The following is a 17149-nucleotide window of genomic DNA, read 5'->3' as shown; positions in this document are numbered from 1 at the left end:
CGATGCGATCAAAGGGAGGAGAGCAGCGGCGTGCGGGGATATGAAACTTTTCTCTTTTTTTATATCTAATAAAGTCATGTTTTGGGGGCGTTGTATATAAATATAGCGCTGAGTTGCAAAAATAAGAACCTCATATCTATTCCAGTTACAGCCGCCTTCTATTATTAAAATGTAATTGTTTGCAATCTACGATTTGCTCTGGAGATTTTTCCTCGTCTCCCAGGAAACGGCGCTTGCGTCTGTTGGACGCCGCGCTGAAGGCGAACGCTGTACCTGCGAATGTTCACTTTGACTCTATCCGGAGGACACTGGGTCTATATATTTTCTTTTTTTAAAAAAAAAAACCCCGACTGTGACGCGATGAATCCTCTCATTGTGTTCCCCTGTGTTGCCTCTGTGACGGAGCAGCTCCTGGAGGTGCGTCTCCTCGTCCCTCAGTGGTCGACAATCGTGTCGATAAATGTGTCTGAGAAACGTATCCGGCTCTGTCGCTGCTAAACGCTGCTCTCTCCACCGTGATGAACGCATGCTGACTGTCTGTCTGCGGTGTGTGTGGTGCCGGGAATGTAGCCGAGTGTGTTTTTCTTCTTCTCTGTTACTGAAACCAGCTGATTTAAAAAGAAGAGTTGATGGGTGTGATGAGAAGAAACTAAAACAATGAGCTGAAAGATGCTGAAAACGCCCACATTGTTTACCATTTTGAATGCAAAGAATATTGATTGGTGTACGGTTGGCGTCAGAGGAAGTGGACGTCGTCATCGTGACGTCACCCATTAGTTTTTGGACTGTGGTTTTGAATCCGCGAGTTTGGTCACTTGGTCGTCACCATCTTGGCTTTTTGGAACGAGTGAACGGAAGTTACCATGTTTGGCATGTGGAGGAGTGGCTTAAAGACGGCAGTGATCTGTCAATCACAGTAGGCCCGCCCTAAAGCACCCTCTGTTCTCTTTGACTTTAAACGGACCATAATTTACTAAATAAACGTCATGCTGTATTGAAGAAGAAACTAGAGATTGAGAAAGAAACACTTGTATACAATCGGCCTTATTTTTGCGACCGATGACGTCGCCCCCTGCTGGCCAGTAGAGAGAACGCAACACGTTTAAGACACTGCCGCGTTAGCTTCACCAGAGGTTGCTGCCCGGTTACACTGAGCCGCAGTACAATTATTAGGATTATGCTATGTTATTATGCTATGTTATTGTGCTATGTTGTTATGCTATGCTATCCTTTGCGTCCCTGTTAGGGCAGCTCCAGCGGCTCTGCCTGTAATGTGGCTGTATTGAGACTTGAGCAGTGCTGCTGGGTGTTACGACAACGTCTTTAGGTCCAGCGCTGCCCGGGTGCCTTTTTACAGGAAAGTGAGTTGGCCGCTCGCTCAAACACGAGACAAACATGTAAACTGCCAGCACGTTTATGTAACATGGTGCATCTCTGAAAGATGGCTAGAGAGAGAGGAGGGTGGGGGGGGGGGGGTGAGAGTATTCACTTCCTCTCCCAGTGGTGCCAGCAGCCCCAGTTAACTCACCTACATGGAGAAAGAGAACAGAAGAAGAGAGAGAGAGAGAGCGGAGGGAGGGACTGCGACATGAGAGGAAAGCAAGAGGGGAGGGGAAAGTTTGCAGGTGTGACAGAGGCAGAGAAGTAGGAGGGGAGAGGAGGAGGAAGGGGGTGCGTCAGGCTATCTGCGAGAGAGAGGAGGAGGAAGAGAGAGAGAGAGAGAGGGAGAGAGGAGGAGGCGGACTGGAGAAGAGACAGAAGAGATGAGCAGGCAAGGGCACAGCAGCAAAACAGAAGGCTGGGGGTAGAGAGAAAGGAAGGAGCGAGTGGGAGAGGGAAAGAAAAGAGTGAGTGGGAGAGAGAGAGAGAGAGAGAGACGCAGAGAGCGAGAGGAAGGGAAAAGAAAGCAAGCAAGTAAGCGAGGGAGAGTGACAGGGACAGAGGCCAGCATAGGAGGAGGGAGGGAGGGAGGAAGGAGGGAGGAGGAGGAGGAGGAGGAGTAGGAGGAGAGAGGGGGGATAGGCATGGCAGACAGAGAGCGAGCGGGGGCAGAGAGAGGGAGATTTTGAATCCGTAAGACAGACTAGAGAGACGGAGCTGGTGAGGTGACACAGGATCGGAGAGAGAGAGAGAGAGAGAGAGAGAGAGAGGGAGGGAGAGAGGAGCGACGACGGTCTCCAGTTGTAGCTCGGAGTACGATGATGGGGCTGTACTATCCTTCCGTGTTGTCGGTGAGTGTTTATCTCCCTCTGTTCGTTCCCTTCTTCTTCTTCTTCTTCTTTTTTTTTTTATTAAATGTCCTCCTCCGTGTGCTCGTCCGCCGCATCGCTTCTCGCCGCCGCCGCCGCGTCGCGACTGTACGCAGGCGAGCGCTGCCGCTGCCGAGCATGAAATGTTAATTAACTGCGAACAGATGAGGACTCTTCTTGACCCCCTTTTTTTTTTGCTGGAGTGGTCCAGTCTTGAAGGGGGGGGGGGGTATTTCACAGAGTGCCGCCGGGGACTGTGCACCCCCCCTCCCTCCTCCCTCGCTTCCTCCCTCCCTCTCCGGTTGCTACGAGGGAGATAAACAGTGAAAACCGACGTAGTAGGCGTTGGAGATGAGCCTCGGCGATCGCGCGGCTACACAGTTATGATCCGTCGCAGCGGAGCGCCGGAGCGCCGGCGTGCTATACTCTCCTGCCCCCGGGGGCTCGGGGCGCATGCAATCTGAACATCAAGAGCTTCTGCCAGCGCCAGAAACGGCGCTCCGCCATGTATTATGTATGCTCAGAAGATTCATTCAGTACAGCGTGTCAGTGTGCTCAGCTGGATGGAGCAGTATGCCGTTTCTGCGGTAAACTCTCTCCGGAGTGGAAACGGTGAAGGAATAGGGAAGGGAGGGGAGGGGAAGGGAGTCTTTCTCCTTTATTGCCTCTGCAGCTGTCTCACTATGTCGCTCAAGGCCCGTGAGCGAAAAGGACAGGTGTGTGTGTGTGTGTGTGTGTGTGTGTGTGTGTGTGTGTGTGTGTGTGTGTGTGTGTGTGTGTGTGTGTGTGTGTGTGTGTGTGCGCGCACGCATACATACACACAGAACAGTTGTCTCTTTCCTTTTCTTTACCTTCCTCCCCTTCTTCCTTTTGCATACTCGCCTATGCCGTTAGCAATACCTCCTCACTGTAATTTCTGTGTCACACATTTCTCACGCAAACACACACACACACACACACACACACGCAAAAGCTGAAGCACACAGTGGGCCGAGAAGTTGGTGTCTCTTTCGTATCATTACATTTTCTTCGCCGTGAGTCAGTTCCTCTCGTTTTCAGCAGTACCTTGGATTCCTGCTCTCTTTACTGTTTGACCTCGTTCCCTCCTCTTCCTCCTCCTCCTCCTCCTCCTCCCGCTCTCCCCGGGGCCCTGGCAGCTGTTATCTCAATGTTTTCCCCTCTAAGAGCCCCCCTGAAAGAGGGGGATGGGCCGGGGGGAAAAGAGTGAGAGAATGAATGGGGAGCGGGAGAATGGAGACATTTTTTTTTTCTCGTAATGATTTTTTTTTTTAAGGTGAGTGGAGAGGTTGGCGGGGAAGCCCGCGGACGAGGAAGCCGAAATAATGCAGAGATGGACAGAACGAAAAGGAGGCGGAAGGGATGGAGAGCAACAATACGAGGTCAACTGGAGGGAGCGAGTTCGCTCTGACGCAATTTCTGTCAAGCTGACTTTGCAGTTGCACGTGTGTGTGTGTGTGTGTGTGCTGCCTTCTGACGCCTGTTATTTATTAGCTCTTTTAAAGTGTTGCTGCATGCTAACATTTTTGGCCTTTGCTGCAAGAGAGTGCAAAAAGACTGAAATATTTTCTCAAGCCCCACCTAAGCGTGTGCCCTGAGGCGAGGGAGAGACGCCTACCTGCACACACACACACACACACTCTCTCTCACACACACACACACAGCCACGCTTTCATAAAGTGTAAACGGGTCATGCGGTTTCAATCCCCCCCCTCCGGCCCCCACCATCGCCCAACCTCCTCCCACCATCCACAAATCTTGTTATTGATTCTTTCGCAGGGTTAACAATGATGGTCGGTAAATGATCCCAATGAGCCGTGTTGCCGTGGCAACTTGCATGAGTCATTCATTTTGTATCGGATTGTTAAATGGTTCGCCGAGTGAGGAAAATGTCGACGGGAGAGCCATGTGAGGTAAACACCTTTTGCACTACGCTTCTGGGAGAGAGAGAGGAGAGGAGGTGGAGGGGGGGGAGATAAAATGCTCGTGAAATTGCCTTAAACCCTCGGCGCTGCTGTAACGTCCGTGTCTTCTCTCGCAGCCATTTGCATCTCTAATGGCTCTCCCGAAAAAAAAAAAAAAGAAGAGGAAAAAGCGCTCGCTGTGAGGCATCTGCGCCGGATTTCAAAAGAACCTGCCCTTTTGAAGCGGAGAGGGGTTGCCCTCGCCGGCTCTTTGGCCGGCGCGCGGTTGACAGTGACAACACGGCTCCGCGGCTCGCTTTTGTGCACGCTCTCCAAAAAAACCCCGCGCTTGACAGCCGGACGTGTGCTTTATTGTCACAGAGCGCCGCGGCTGCAGCGCCAAAAACAAGGCAAACTCGTTTTAGTGGTGGTGGTGGGGGGGGCCTTCCTATTGGCTGCTACCTATAGGAAGAGGCAGGTTTCCATGTTGGGTAAACACGCGTCCGTTCCCTTTGCGTTTGTGTGCTCACCTGCACGTGTGTTTGTTTTGGGTTCGGCGTGCGGCCTTCCCGATGAGGAAGAGATGCGGACATGTAATGTCATCATCTGTTGTTTTTTTCGTCTTCGATATTTACCTTTCATATAAAACGCTGCGTGGAGGGATGACGGATGGAGGACGGCCAGTGATGCTGCGCGATTCCCTGCGCACATGCATGTTGCAGGAGGGGGGTCTCTCAGGAATAATTTCTGAGGAAGGGGAGTCTTGTGACACCCTAGAAGGAAAAAGGATGGGGAGGGGTTTGTTTGACAAGCAGATGCGTTACCCTATAAGGAGATGGAGGAGAGTGGAGGAGGAGGAGCCCGGGCATCGGCGGTATCTTGTTGCTATGAAGCAAAATGGCCTTGATTGATATGCATGTTGGGGGGCGGGACCTACGCGAGAGTCCCGTCTGGATTTTATGAAGCGTAAAGAGGAAAAGCGCACAGCAGAGTGGGAGAGAGAGTGGGAGGAAAGGGAGAACGGCAGCAAGGGAAGAGCAAAGAGAGGGGGGGAAGAGGAAGAGTGGTGGAGGAGCCGGGTGGGGGGGGGGATAATTTAACAAGAGGGTGTCTCCTGGCTCATCGGTATGCCACAGGCACGCTGTAAACGCTTCCCCAGCTGTTCGCAGCTCGGGTAGCATCAGCACAGAGTCAGAAGCCAAGATCTGAGCCGAGCACAACGTCCCCCATTTAATGCGATTATCGAGCCAAAATTGTGAGCCGCCGCTAACTGCATGAATCACATTCTCCAGCGTCAAGTTCGCCGAATTAGGCTGCAGACCAAATGTGCCGGAGGGGCCCCCGAGAAAGTAAGATACCGAAATGTCATTATTCGTGTGAAATGACCCGGTGTTGCCCCAGTTAGCTCTTAGCCATGTTCCTCTCTTCCTCCTCTTCCTCTTCCTCCTGTAGCCGGGTGAGACTGTTGCAGACGAGCACATTTTATAACATGTCTCCTCAGACACACTTGCTGATGCTAACTGACCCGAAAGTAAGCCTGCTACAGCTACCACTCTGAGTCACTGGCTCTGCCTGGCCAACGCACACACTTACACAACCCTCCATGCCTTAACGCCCCGACGGCAGGGGAGCAGAAGCACACACACACACACACACACACAAACGCAACGTTCACACAAAAACCCGAGCGCTGGCCCAAATGCTCAGCCTCCAGTTGGTTTGACCACAGGGCAGCACTTTCCTTCAGCTCCGAGCAGGAACGCCCCCTTTGTCTTCTGCCTCCCTCCTTTCATCCCGCCATGCATGTGCATTTTATTCAGCAGAAGCTTTTATCCTGATGCGAATGCACAAAGGCCACTCGCAGTCAGCAAAAAAAAAAAAAAAAAAAATCCTCTCAACTTGACTGTTTTGAGAGAGCGGAAAAAAACAAAAATAAAACCAAGCAAGCAACGCAGGCGCGCACACTATTCTTGTAGATACCGGAGCTGTTGACACAGTGTTTTTGAGGTAGAGAGAGAGCGGGGCTGCAGAGATGCGGCTAAAATGGATCTCCTCTGAAAAGGCCGGTCGTCGAACACAAATACAAGGTTGTTTTTGGCTCGTGTTCCCGCTTCTATTTCGGTCGGGCGAAAAAAGAAAAAAAAGGAACAGGAGCCGCAAACAGCCGGGGTTGTCCATTCCCCTGCTAGGCTGTAGTCTGCTTCTGTGCACGAGCAACGGCGGCGAGAGGGATGCAGTGATGGAGGGGGGTGATGATCCCATCAGAGATGTCGACTCTGGGAGCAGCGCAGTGTTGCAGCCACTATATATATATATATATATATACATATACATACATATACCTCAAGTCCTAAGCGTGCAGTATTTAAAATTCAAGTCACTATCATCTTGAGTTGCATCACAGCTTGCCAAGACTGACTCATCAGTAGATGAGTGAGCTGTGTCGTGAGTCATCGATGTTGGGACTCGAGTACGGCGACGCTGCAGCCGCGATGAGCGTTGTGATGCAGAGCAGGAGGGTAGTTCTCCCAACAAAAGTCCCCAAAAGGTACACTGCTTTTTTTGGTGTGTAGTCGGTAATATATTCTGCACCAATCTCTTATTGCAGGGGGGAAAGGGGGAGCTCCTCGGTTGTTTTTTCTTCCTCCGTGTTATTGTTCCAGGCTCCCGTAGAGAAAGAAAATCCCTTTTGCAGCAAGTAGCACACAAAATGCACAGCAGCAGATTGGAAAAACGGGACCAAAGCGTCATGCTGGTGCTTCTGTGAGACTGCACTTCAGCTGCCAGTGAACCGCCGGTCGGGACGATCAAAAAGCTTCAGAACCCCCACCCCACCCCCAACAAAAGCTTTCCGAAGCAGGATTAAGGAGAGCGGCGTCCTCAACTCGACAACCGAGAGTGCAACACACCACAAACGGAGAGACTGTTTTGAAAATATGCACAGTCACCCACCCCCACCTGTTAAAACGAGACCTGAGCTCAGTGCTAATGTTTGCATGCTAATGTGCTCACAAGCGACAATGCTAACATGCTAATGTGTACTGCGTACGCCATGATGCTGTTAGCATGTCGTTGTGCTAATTGGCACGAAACACAAAGTGAATTTCAAAGTGAAATTTCATCATCGTGAAATCAGCGACAAGAGCCCCCCCCCACCCCCTCGTGGGTGATGAGCGTGTACCCAACGTCATGGTACCAACGTATTGCGTGCCCCCCGACGCCATTTTCCTGTTTTTTCTTTCTTTCTTTCCTCATTTCGCCACTTGACCCCTCACCGGCTGATCAACTTTCCCTCGGGTTCAGGTTCCCTCGTTTCTGTCGGTCAGCCAGGTGTAATGGCTCGCGCCGCCCGCCATCACCTTCTTACCGCCGCGCGTACGCCGTCCATGCAGAGACGGGTCTGACTGACGCAAGGCGACGCCAACCGGTGCGTCATTCAGCACATCGTGTGTTTCGTCACCCGCTGTTAAAAGCCCGATCCAAACTGACTAATGTTCCTCGTTTCTGCTCTCCTCTGTTTTTTTCTTCTTCTCCTTTTCAGTCCCTCTCAAATGTAATGAATTCAGGATGTCTCATCAGAGGATTTCAGCTCGTGTTCACATTATTACCATCAGTGATGTAACAGTGATACTGAGACCAAATTCTTTGCATATGAATCGTTTTCTTTTTTTGGGTCTCGCTTTCTTTTTTTAAAGCTTTTGTTAATTAATGGAGCAGAGGATTGCAACTTAACTGAAATCGCTTTAACAAGGATGGAGTGAAGTATGGAGGCGCCTTGTGAATCCATATCCATTACAATGCTGTTAAATGAACACTGTCTTTGCACAAAACTTGATTTCGATGTATATTTACTGCGAAACCATCACAGGCCACAGTGGCGGTCTGTGCCAACAATGTGCAACCGTTTTCTGGCAACCGAGGGCAGACTGTCGTGCCGCCGCACTTGGAAGTGACGGGACAGGAAGGGAAAGGACGTGAAGGATGTTCTCTCTCTCTCTCCCCCCCCTTCTCGGAAAAAAAATCTCAATTTGGGACGCTTGTGGATGAGATTGGAAAGAGGTTCTTACAGCTGCAGGGTTTCAGAGGAGCGGACACAGCTGCCGTTTCAAAAAGAAAGACCGCAAAAGAAGTTTGAAAAAGAGAGTTGTGACTCGAGTGCGAGGCGCTGAAGATGGAGGACGCGGCTTCTTCTATTCCGGCCGATGGGGGGGGACTCTTCACCTGGAGGGAGAGAGCGGCAGATTAATGATGAACCCACACTTGCTGTATGTTATCAGGGAGAGGAGGGGACACAATTACCGAAGTCACAGCGGCGCTGCAACCGTGAAAGGTTGAGTTCAAAGCGCCTTGATGCGGTTTTCCTTCGCTCCGACATCGGCAGGAAAAAGTCCCCCAGGTGAAGTGGCTTCTGATGGAGCGGGGGGGGAGGGGCTTTTTAACTGGAGATTTGAAAAGAGCACGGACCTGCAGGAAGTTACAAAATGAAATTAATATCTTCAGACGTTTGTACAATGAATGTCCAGGTGAAGCAAAAAATGATGCCTTTGAATTTGTTGCACCTCAGAAAAACGTGTTAAGCGCTGCGGTAACTGAATGACGGGGAAAAACAAACAGAAAAGCGTTTATATAACTAGGTTTCATGCATGCACTGCTCCTTGCTCTCATACACTTTAATGGGGGCGCTTTCCTCGACAAAAACTTGCAGCTTTCTGATTCGTCCACGGCGCGAGCAAGAAGCTCAAGAAGCTTTCACCCGAAGGCCGAGCGACTCGGGATGAACGGGCGCACGGTTTGCAGGAAAGAAAAAAAACAAAGTCGACGTCCATCGCACATGTCGTCCTCGCCCCCAACGGCTCGATGTTAAAATCTGTCTGACCTCTTTTACCCGGGGAAAAGGCGCACTGCTGTAACGCTCGACCTGTCCTCGGTCCCACCGAGACGACGCTCTCATGTCACAATATCCATGTGATCCGTGTCGACCGCGCGCATCCCCCCGGTTTGTCACTGAGGCGAGGGGGCCAGCGACCATGGCACAGGTGTGACGGCGAGAAAGGTCAAAAGCTGGGAGACAGATGGCGCGCACACACACACACACAGACGCACACACACATATACCCTCCCACGCACTTCTAACACTCCCAAAGGGACAGAAATCTATTGTGCAACTCAGATGGGCATTGCTGCAGTCTCTCTTTTGCGCACGAGACACACACACACACACACACACACACACGCACACACACAGAGATAAGTCAATGTAGCCAAGCAGATGTCTAGCAAGCATGGAGTCTCTTTAGTGGCGAGACCCATTTATTCCGATACCCAGAAGAACAAGACAGAGAATATTACTTTTACTAATTAGTTATTATTGTTGTGACTGCCTGTCTCTGCTGCTGTACTATTACCACTCCTGCTGATAATAATAATGGAAATAATAATGATGAAAAGTGGGAGGGGAACAAGAAGAGAGGAGATTAGGACTACGGAGAAAGAGCAAGAAGCTACCAGATGCAGCAGCCATTGTTTAGCCATATATATAAATATGTATCGACATTTTTAAATACTTCATTTTAATATTCTCTCAATCAGTTTAGTTCTCTTCTATTTACTATTATGAAACTGTTCAAACACCAGGGCCAATGATTGAGGACTTGATTTGAGGAAGTTTTTATTTATAGTATTCATACATTTGTATTTTTAAGCATGGAATATCATCCTGACGTCTCCGCTCCGTTTTGCATTTGGCAATCGGCTCAGTTTGCTCGTTGCACACGCGTCCGCTCCAGTCAGATGGTAAACACGACCGACATTACACCGGCCAAACATTAGCACGTTAGCACGCCGGTTAGCAGGAGGGGCGAGCGCTTGGCTCTCGGAAGCGGCGGCGCGGCTGCAGCCGCAGCTATAAATACATCCGCGCTGTTCCAGTCTCGATTTGATCGAGCATCCAGCGCCGTTATTTCGCCGAGTTATAAAAAGATCTGAAACGCAGCGATTGTTTGGTTTATCTTCTGCGGCGGCGGATGAGCGGCGGGGCCGTGCTTCCAACATCACTCATCACCTTTTATCGTCCCATCCCCCCCCTCTCGCTCGCTCTCTCCTGTCCCTCCGCGCTCTAGCTGTTACCATTTAGGGTAACCATGCCCCGCTGCCAACACCGAGGAATGTGTGTTGTGTTATTGCCTTGGTGTCGCGTTTGTGTTCGTGCATTGTTCTCCTACGCACTCGGTGCTGCTTTTCTTTTCTTTGTTTCTTCTTGGGGGTAATAATAATGTTAAAAAAAAAAATACTTGGGCATGCTTCCTTTTACTAACAGTTGGTCTTGTGTGTGAGCGTCGAGGTGTGTGGGTGTCCGCGTGTCAAAGGTGGTTTTTCTGCGTGGAGGCGTTTGTGAGTGTGTGAGCAGGCGTTTAGACACTCGCCATTGTACAGCGCCGAGTTTGGAGGCATCTGACCCTCAATAATAGATGTGGCTGCAGTGAATATTTAATAGGTGGGGGGAGGTAGGGGGGGTAGATACTTGCACACATTTACACACACAAATACGTGCGGGGAAATGGAAATATAATATCCACGCCTGTATTACTTTTTAGACCGATGCTCTTGGAGAAGTGGTCGGGCGATGCGCTCGGTAAAAGGTGCTGTGGAGGTTAGCCAGCGGGCTACTTTAGCTTTCACTCCTTCCTCACCTTTCTCTCTCTCTTTCTCTCTCCCTCTCTTCCAAACAGGGCTCTCAGGATAGTGCTGGCGGTCAGGAGGGACTCGTGCCGCCACCTTTCGCCGCGTTCCCGCCGCCTCCGCCGCCGCCCCCTCAGAACGGCCTGGCCCTGGACTACGGGGGCAGCCTGTACGCGGCGGGCGCCGTCCAGGGCCCCGTGGAAGCCGGCGGCGTGGCGAACAGCGTCGCCAACGTTGCCAACAGCCTCAGTGTCCAGGTGAGGGTCCGGGGGACGCTTCCTCTCAGGCCTTTGGCTCAGTGAGAGAGGAGAGAGAGCAACGCTCGTTAACAGTAACTCACTGGCACCAATCGGACTTGACTAAACCCGTGAACTCTACCAATTCCCCCTTTCCTTGAGTAAACAAAAATCTACAACCCTCTCTGCGCGGGCCTGATTGAGATCATTCCTGATTTATGTGTCAAGTAACGTGAAACTGTCCCCACACTTTTATTCTTTTATGCACACATTCAAAGCATTCGAACCCAAGACCAGGGTTCAGGGCCGTTTGATGCGCTAGCTTAGCGTTAGCTCAGAGAGGCTGATGCAAACGTTGCACAGGGACTGAGTAGTGGATGTGAACGAGTGGAAGGGAAAGTGTGAAAGAAGTAGTAGTAGTAGTAGTAGTAGTAGAATTTCTACATCTACTACTTTTGGTCTCGATTCTCTCTCTCCACGCGGCTGACGGTCGATTTGCTCTCTTCGCACTTTACGGTCACCAATTTTATTTTTGACACGTAGCTGAAGCTGATGACGTCCAATCCAGCGGCGCGTGAGGACGGTAATGTTTAGCTTTTATTGAAACGTCTCTCTCCAGCTGTCCATTCAGCCGTGTGGCCATTTGTGGTGCTGTTGAACTGTGTTATGAGGACAGGCATCATCCACCCCACCTGTATAATTAAGGGAAGGCTGATATTAGAAACTCACACATTTACTCTCTCTCATGCTTCTTAAAATGACATTTTTCCCCTTTTTATATCATTAAAAGTGTATTATGGTTGGGCTTTGCATGGGGGCGGGGGAAACAGGCAATCTGTAGGCCTTTATATTGGATTCTGGGAAAAGGATGCTCACTAGACAAAATGATTTGATCAATGCGATCCACAAAAGAAGGAAATAATGGTTTCCTGTGTAATAAAACTCTGCCTTCTTCTTTCCCCAGCAGGTGGACGGTTCCTCTCAGATTGACGGCGCGTCGGTGGTCGGCTCCGGAGGGGTCGGCGGTGGAGGGAGCATCGGGGATGACTCGGACAAGGGGACCCCCAAACGCCTCCACGTGTCCAACATCCCCTTCCGCTTCAGAGACCCGGACCTACGGCAAATGTTTGGGGTACGCGGACCGCAGTAACCCCGCCCCCTTTTCCCCGACAGGCGTCGTCACATAAGAGTAACCCAGAAAAGCTGCGTATTGGAAAAAAGCATTTGGTTATTCAAATAACAAAAGGAGCGCTGCAGCGGTGACGTCGGCAGCGCGTCCGCAGATTGCTGTCGGCTGCTCGTGTCCCGTCCTCGAGGGAGGATTTTATGAGAATATTTCGACTCTGCCGTAGCTAAAAGGAAATCAGTTTGTTTCAAAAGATTTGACTGAAAAACAAAAGCTGGATCTGACGCGCGTTCATCTTGTAGAAAGAAGACTCGAGCCGGGTGTAAAAATAATAAATCTGGCCTCGCTCTCAGCTTTTTTGTTTGTTTGCGAGAGGAATGCGTCTAAAATGTGGTGCAGAGAAAAGAGCAGAGGCAAGGAAGACATGGTGGAAGCAGAAGAAGGAAAAAAAAAGCCCGTGATGAGCTGGCTGGCTGGCTGCCAGGTCTTCATGCTTGAACAGTGCTGACACCCTGTGGCAAGATGCAGCACAAGACTCACGTGCGTCTTCATTTTCTTTTCCAGCAATACGGCAAAATCCTGGACGTGGAGATCATTTTCAACGAGAGGGGGTCCAAGGTATGGAGCACGGGAGCGACGCGTCATCTTGAATAACTGTTCTACACAAACAAGCTCAGAAAAAAAGCTCACCGTCCATTTTCAACCTTCTCTTGCTCTCTCTCTCTCTCCCCCCGTCCACCCTCTTCTTCTTCTTCTTCTTCTTCTTTCCGCCTCCTCTCAGGGCTTCGGTTTCGTAACATTCGAGACGAGTGCGGATGCGGAGCAGGCCCGAGGGAAGCTGCACGGCACGCTGGTGGAAGGCCGGAAAATCGAGGTAACTCGCAACCCTTGCCCCCACCCCTCTTTTTTCTTTTTTAATTAATTTTTTTTATAGAAACGGCGACCATTTTCTCCTCTGTTTCCCCCTTCCATGTCCGACAATGAGAATGAGTTTGTTCTGGTCGTCTCTTCCCCCAGCGGGTGGATGTATGTGTTGGACTCTAACCCCCCTCTGGCTTCACTACAGCATGGTGCCGCGGTGCCACGCACACAGACGCCTCTCCTCTTTGACGGCACTTCCTGTCGATGTTTATGCTGTTGTTGTTGTTGTTGTTGTTGTTGTGGATGTTGTGGGCTGTCCATTGCACCTTGATCTCAAAGCTGTGTGGTTTGCAAAGCATGCTGTGTGGAGTGGCTACGCAAACAGGCATGGCCGGCGAGACGTCGCCACACGACGCGGTTCGATTTCCGCTTTCCGTCACAGCATGTAGGATCTTTTTTCTCTTCTATTCTTTTAGTTTTCCTGCACCTTTTTTTCATGACCATCATCACTTCTTCCATGATCATGACGAGTGGCCATCTTTGGTTTATGGTTGTGTTAATGACTGGAAGGGCGGTTAATAGCCTCTGTTGTTTTTTCCTGTGTGAAAAAAAAAAAAAAAAAGTGCTTGCCGGTGTCTGAGAGGCTCCTGTATGTTGCATGGATGGGTCATGAGGTCAGATATCGTCGAGGAGATTTTTACACGGGTGACTCTGGGTAGCAGGTGTGCTGTGTTAACAGACTGATGCATGATGGGGGAGCATTTTCAGGGGCCACTTTGAGTCTTGAAATGAGTCTGCCGTGAGACGTGTGTGTCATTTCTGATGCTTCATATAAATTGGTGTAAATTCAGGCGTGCAAGATTATTTTTCTCTTTTTGTTTTCACACACAGTTGCATCCACCACTCCTGGGGAAGAATAATTTTTAAAAAAAACAGATTTTTAAGAGTGCATTTTGTTGTGACATCTTTTTTTTTTCATTTATTCGTTAGCATGAGCTCGGTTTTTCAGTTGCAAATGGCCTTTTTGGAGAATCCGATACGCCACGCTTTCGCCATTTCGCTCTGGCTCTTGATTTTAAAATGTTTTTAGATCACGCTTTCTTTTGACTCGCTTACTAAAGCTCCTCTGCATGCGTCTTCTCCAATGTCTTGCACTCCTCTCTGTCTCTCTCTGTGTGTGTGTGTGTGTGTGTGTGTGTGTGTGTGTGTGTGTGTGTGGGTGTGCGGGACTAAAGAACATGGAGGGCGGAGAGAGAATGAACACGAGAAGAGTTCGCAATAGATAGCTGCCGTTCCCTCTCCTTCCTTCCTTCCTTCCTTCCTTCCTTTCCTCCTTCCTTATTATTTATTGATTCTCCTCATCTCTCTTCACTCTTTTGTCACCAGGCCAGTCTGTCTGTTTGTCTCTCCCAGTCTGTGTGTCTCCATCTGCATTCTGCTGTCCCCCTCCTCCATCTCTGTCCGTTTCCCTGTGCTGTAGTCGCATAAACATTGGAGGTTAAGTTTTGACTTTGAGTGATTTTACTTTGTCAGTTATTTGAATATACTCTGGGCCATGATACGGGTCGTCCCCTCCCTCCTTCCTCCTCTTCCCAAGGCCGATTTCTTTATTTCTGACATTCTCTGTTTTCATTTGTTTGCCCCGTTATCAACTTCTATGATCTGTGTGTGTAGCGGTATTCCTTTCTATTTTGTGTTTGTGTTTTTTTGAACCAGTAGAGGTGAGAGTGTTGTCAAAATGGCCGATACTTGCAGCTGACTGTTGACACGTGACCTGTTGCATCACTTCCTCTCTACCACATGGTTGGGGGTTGCTTTTCATTACCTCGTTTTTTTTATTTTTTTATTTATTTTTTTTACTTATTTGGTTCATCATTTCTTTCTTACATATATTTTTCTCTATTTCCCTGATGATTTTTGTATGTTGTTGTTGTTGTCAGTCTCCACGGTAACTGCTCGCGTGTCCTCACGCCGTTTCCCTGGCAACGGTAAGTTGTGTACACATGGCATCATCTTTGAATGACCCCCCCCCCTCCCCCTCCCACCCCCCCACCCCACCCCATCCGTCAAAAAAACAAATTAGTGAAATAAAATGCACCCCAACACCCCAAAATGAGAGGGGACTCCTTTACTGGAGGGAGCCCGCCTGATTGGTTGAATGATTGACAGAACCCGATTGGCTAATCCTGTGATTGATTGGGGAGGTGGCGAATGACACGATTACGAGATTAGCCATTGATCGCATGGCGGTATAACGGCCACCTGCATAACTGAATGTACTGCATCTATCTGCAAGTGCAACGACTTTTTGACTAGCACTTCTTAAGCATTCATTCCAATCACCTTCTCTAACCGCATTCAGCATTTAATTCCAGAGCCGTATCCTGCATGGTTTACTCTCTTCTTTCTCGTCACCTGTACGACGCCATATAGTATACATCTATGTCATCTCTCCGTTGTCGTGTCGGCCAACAGCTGCATTTCCTTTTTTTTTTTTTTTTTTTTTTTTGCACCGTTTAGCGGGACAGCATGCCGAAGCATGAGTGCTATGTTAGCGTCGCCGGAGAGAGAGGATACTTAGTCGTCTGTGTATCCCGGTGTGCCGCAGTACTCGACCGTGACTCTCTGTGCCACTTTGTAGACTGCAGACAGTTGTAGAGGTACGGCAGGTTGGACTTACACTACCGCTCAGAAGTTTGAAGTCACACAGACACATGTTCAAGTTCCTGAACATCCTTTATTTCTAAGATCAAGAACAGACTGCAGAGTTTCACATGAACGTTCTCTTCTTCTGGACATTTTGAGAGTTCATGAACCCACAAATGTGAAGCTCCAGATCCTCAACCAGCTCAAAGGAAGAACAGTTTTAGAGCTTCTCTCACCAGCAGAGCTGTTTTCAGCTGTGTGACATCATCACAAGGGTTTTCAAGGGTTTTCTATCCTCCATTAGTCTTCTAAGGCCATGATCAAACACAATGTACCATCAGAACACTGATAGCTGCTGGAAATGGGCCTCTATACACGATGTAGATATTTCATGAAGAACCAGACGTTCACACCTAGAATAGTCTTTCACCACATTAACAATGCACAGAGGGGATTTATGACTCATTTACTGTTATCTTTATTGAACAAGGACATTTCTAAGTGACCCTAAACTTTTGAACGGTAGTGTACCTTCAAATTTAAGACAGAAATGTGGAGGAATAGTGGATGCAAGCTTATTCTGCTTTAAAGTGAAGCTACTCTTCATATATATATACACACACACACACACACACACACACTTTTAGCATTTGAGTCTTTTTTTATATTGAAGAAAAAAAACAAAGCTGCCACAGGTTAATATTTAGACCCCTCCAGAGCACACTTACGACTTTGTGCAGCTTTCTCTTGGCTCTGATCCCGTAACGAGGTGTCCCTGATTTACTTCTGATCAGTTTGGTTCTGGATGGTGTGCGTGTCGGTGGTTTGTGTGCTTCGAGGTCTCTCTGGTGTGCGACACTGATCTGGAATGCCTGGCAGTGTTTCACAACCATGGTTTGATTTTGATTTTTTTGATTTTTTTGTTTTTTGTTTTGAGGAATGATATTTGCATCCCCCATCCTCTCTGTCTTTATCTAGACATCTCTCTCTCTCTTTGTAGTCGTTCTCTCGCTCCATTCATCCATTGTTGCTCCTGTACAGTTAGACACAACGTAGGCAACCGGTCAGATGTATATTTTGTATGTGTGTATCGCATCTTGTCGTTTCTGTTCGTTCATTAGAAGAATTGCACATTTGAATGGATTGTTCACTCTCTCTCTCTCTCTCCTCCACATCATGTGTGTGTTTTTCTGTGTCTTTCCATGTGGACTGGCTCCTCCTGCATCCCTCTATATTTCTGTCTCTTCTCTGTCGTTCCCTCTCCCTCCCTCCCCTCCTCTTCTTTTTTCTGTATGGTGTGTATTGGATCGGGAGGGCTGCCGAACCTTTATTTTATTTTAATTGGTCTCTTGCTGCATCTGATGCTTGCTGATTGGCTAGTTTGGCTCACCTCTGGTGATGTGATGCGCTCTTGATTGGCTGCGTGTAATC

The 17149-nt window shown here is 49.1% G+C and overlaps 1 protein-coding gene across 5 annotated transcripts in view; it reads left to right on the top strand.

Moving 5' to 3' along the window:
- Positions 1–17149, top strand: part of rbfox2 (RNA binding fox-1 homolog 2) — a 34089-nt gene that overhangs the window by 8243 nt on the left and 8697 nt on the right. For 3 of the 5 annotated variants that reach the window (XM_068591806.1, XM_068591805.1, XM_068591807.1), the window contains exons 3-6: positions 10900–11106; positions 12050–12217; positions 12776–12829; positions 12993–13085. In XM_068591806.1, the coding sequence (XP_068447907.1) occupies positions 10900–11106; positions 12050–12217; positions 12776–12829; positions 12993–13085 (522 nt within the window). Of the gene's footprint in view, positions 1–1724; positions 2232–10899; positions 11107–12049; positions 12218–12775; positions 12830–12992; positions 13086–17149 lie in introns of those variants that run through there. The other 2 variants (XM_068591808.1, XM_068591809.1) reach the window with 2 other exon arrangements.

This window comes from Clinocottus analis, unplaced genomic scaffold (genome assembly GCF_023055335.1).
Source record: "Clinocottus analis isolate CAN_PGR_092001 unplaced genomic scaffold, fCliAna1.0.p SCAF_26, whole genome shotgun sequence".
NCBI lineage: Eukaryota > Metazoa > Chordata > Actinopteri > Perciformes > Cottidae > Clinocottus > Clinocottus analis.
Note: the sequence above shows the minus strand (reverse complement) of the source record. Positions and strands in the feature narration are given on the sequence as shown.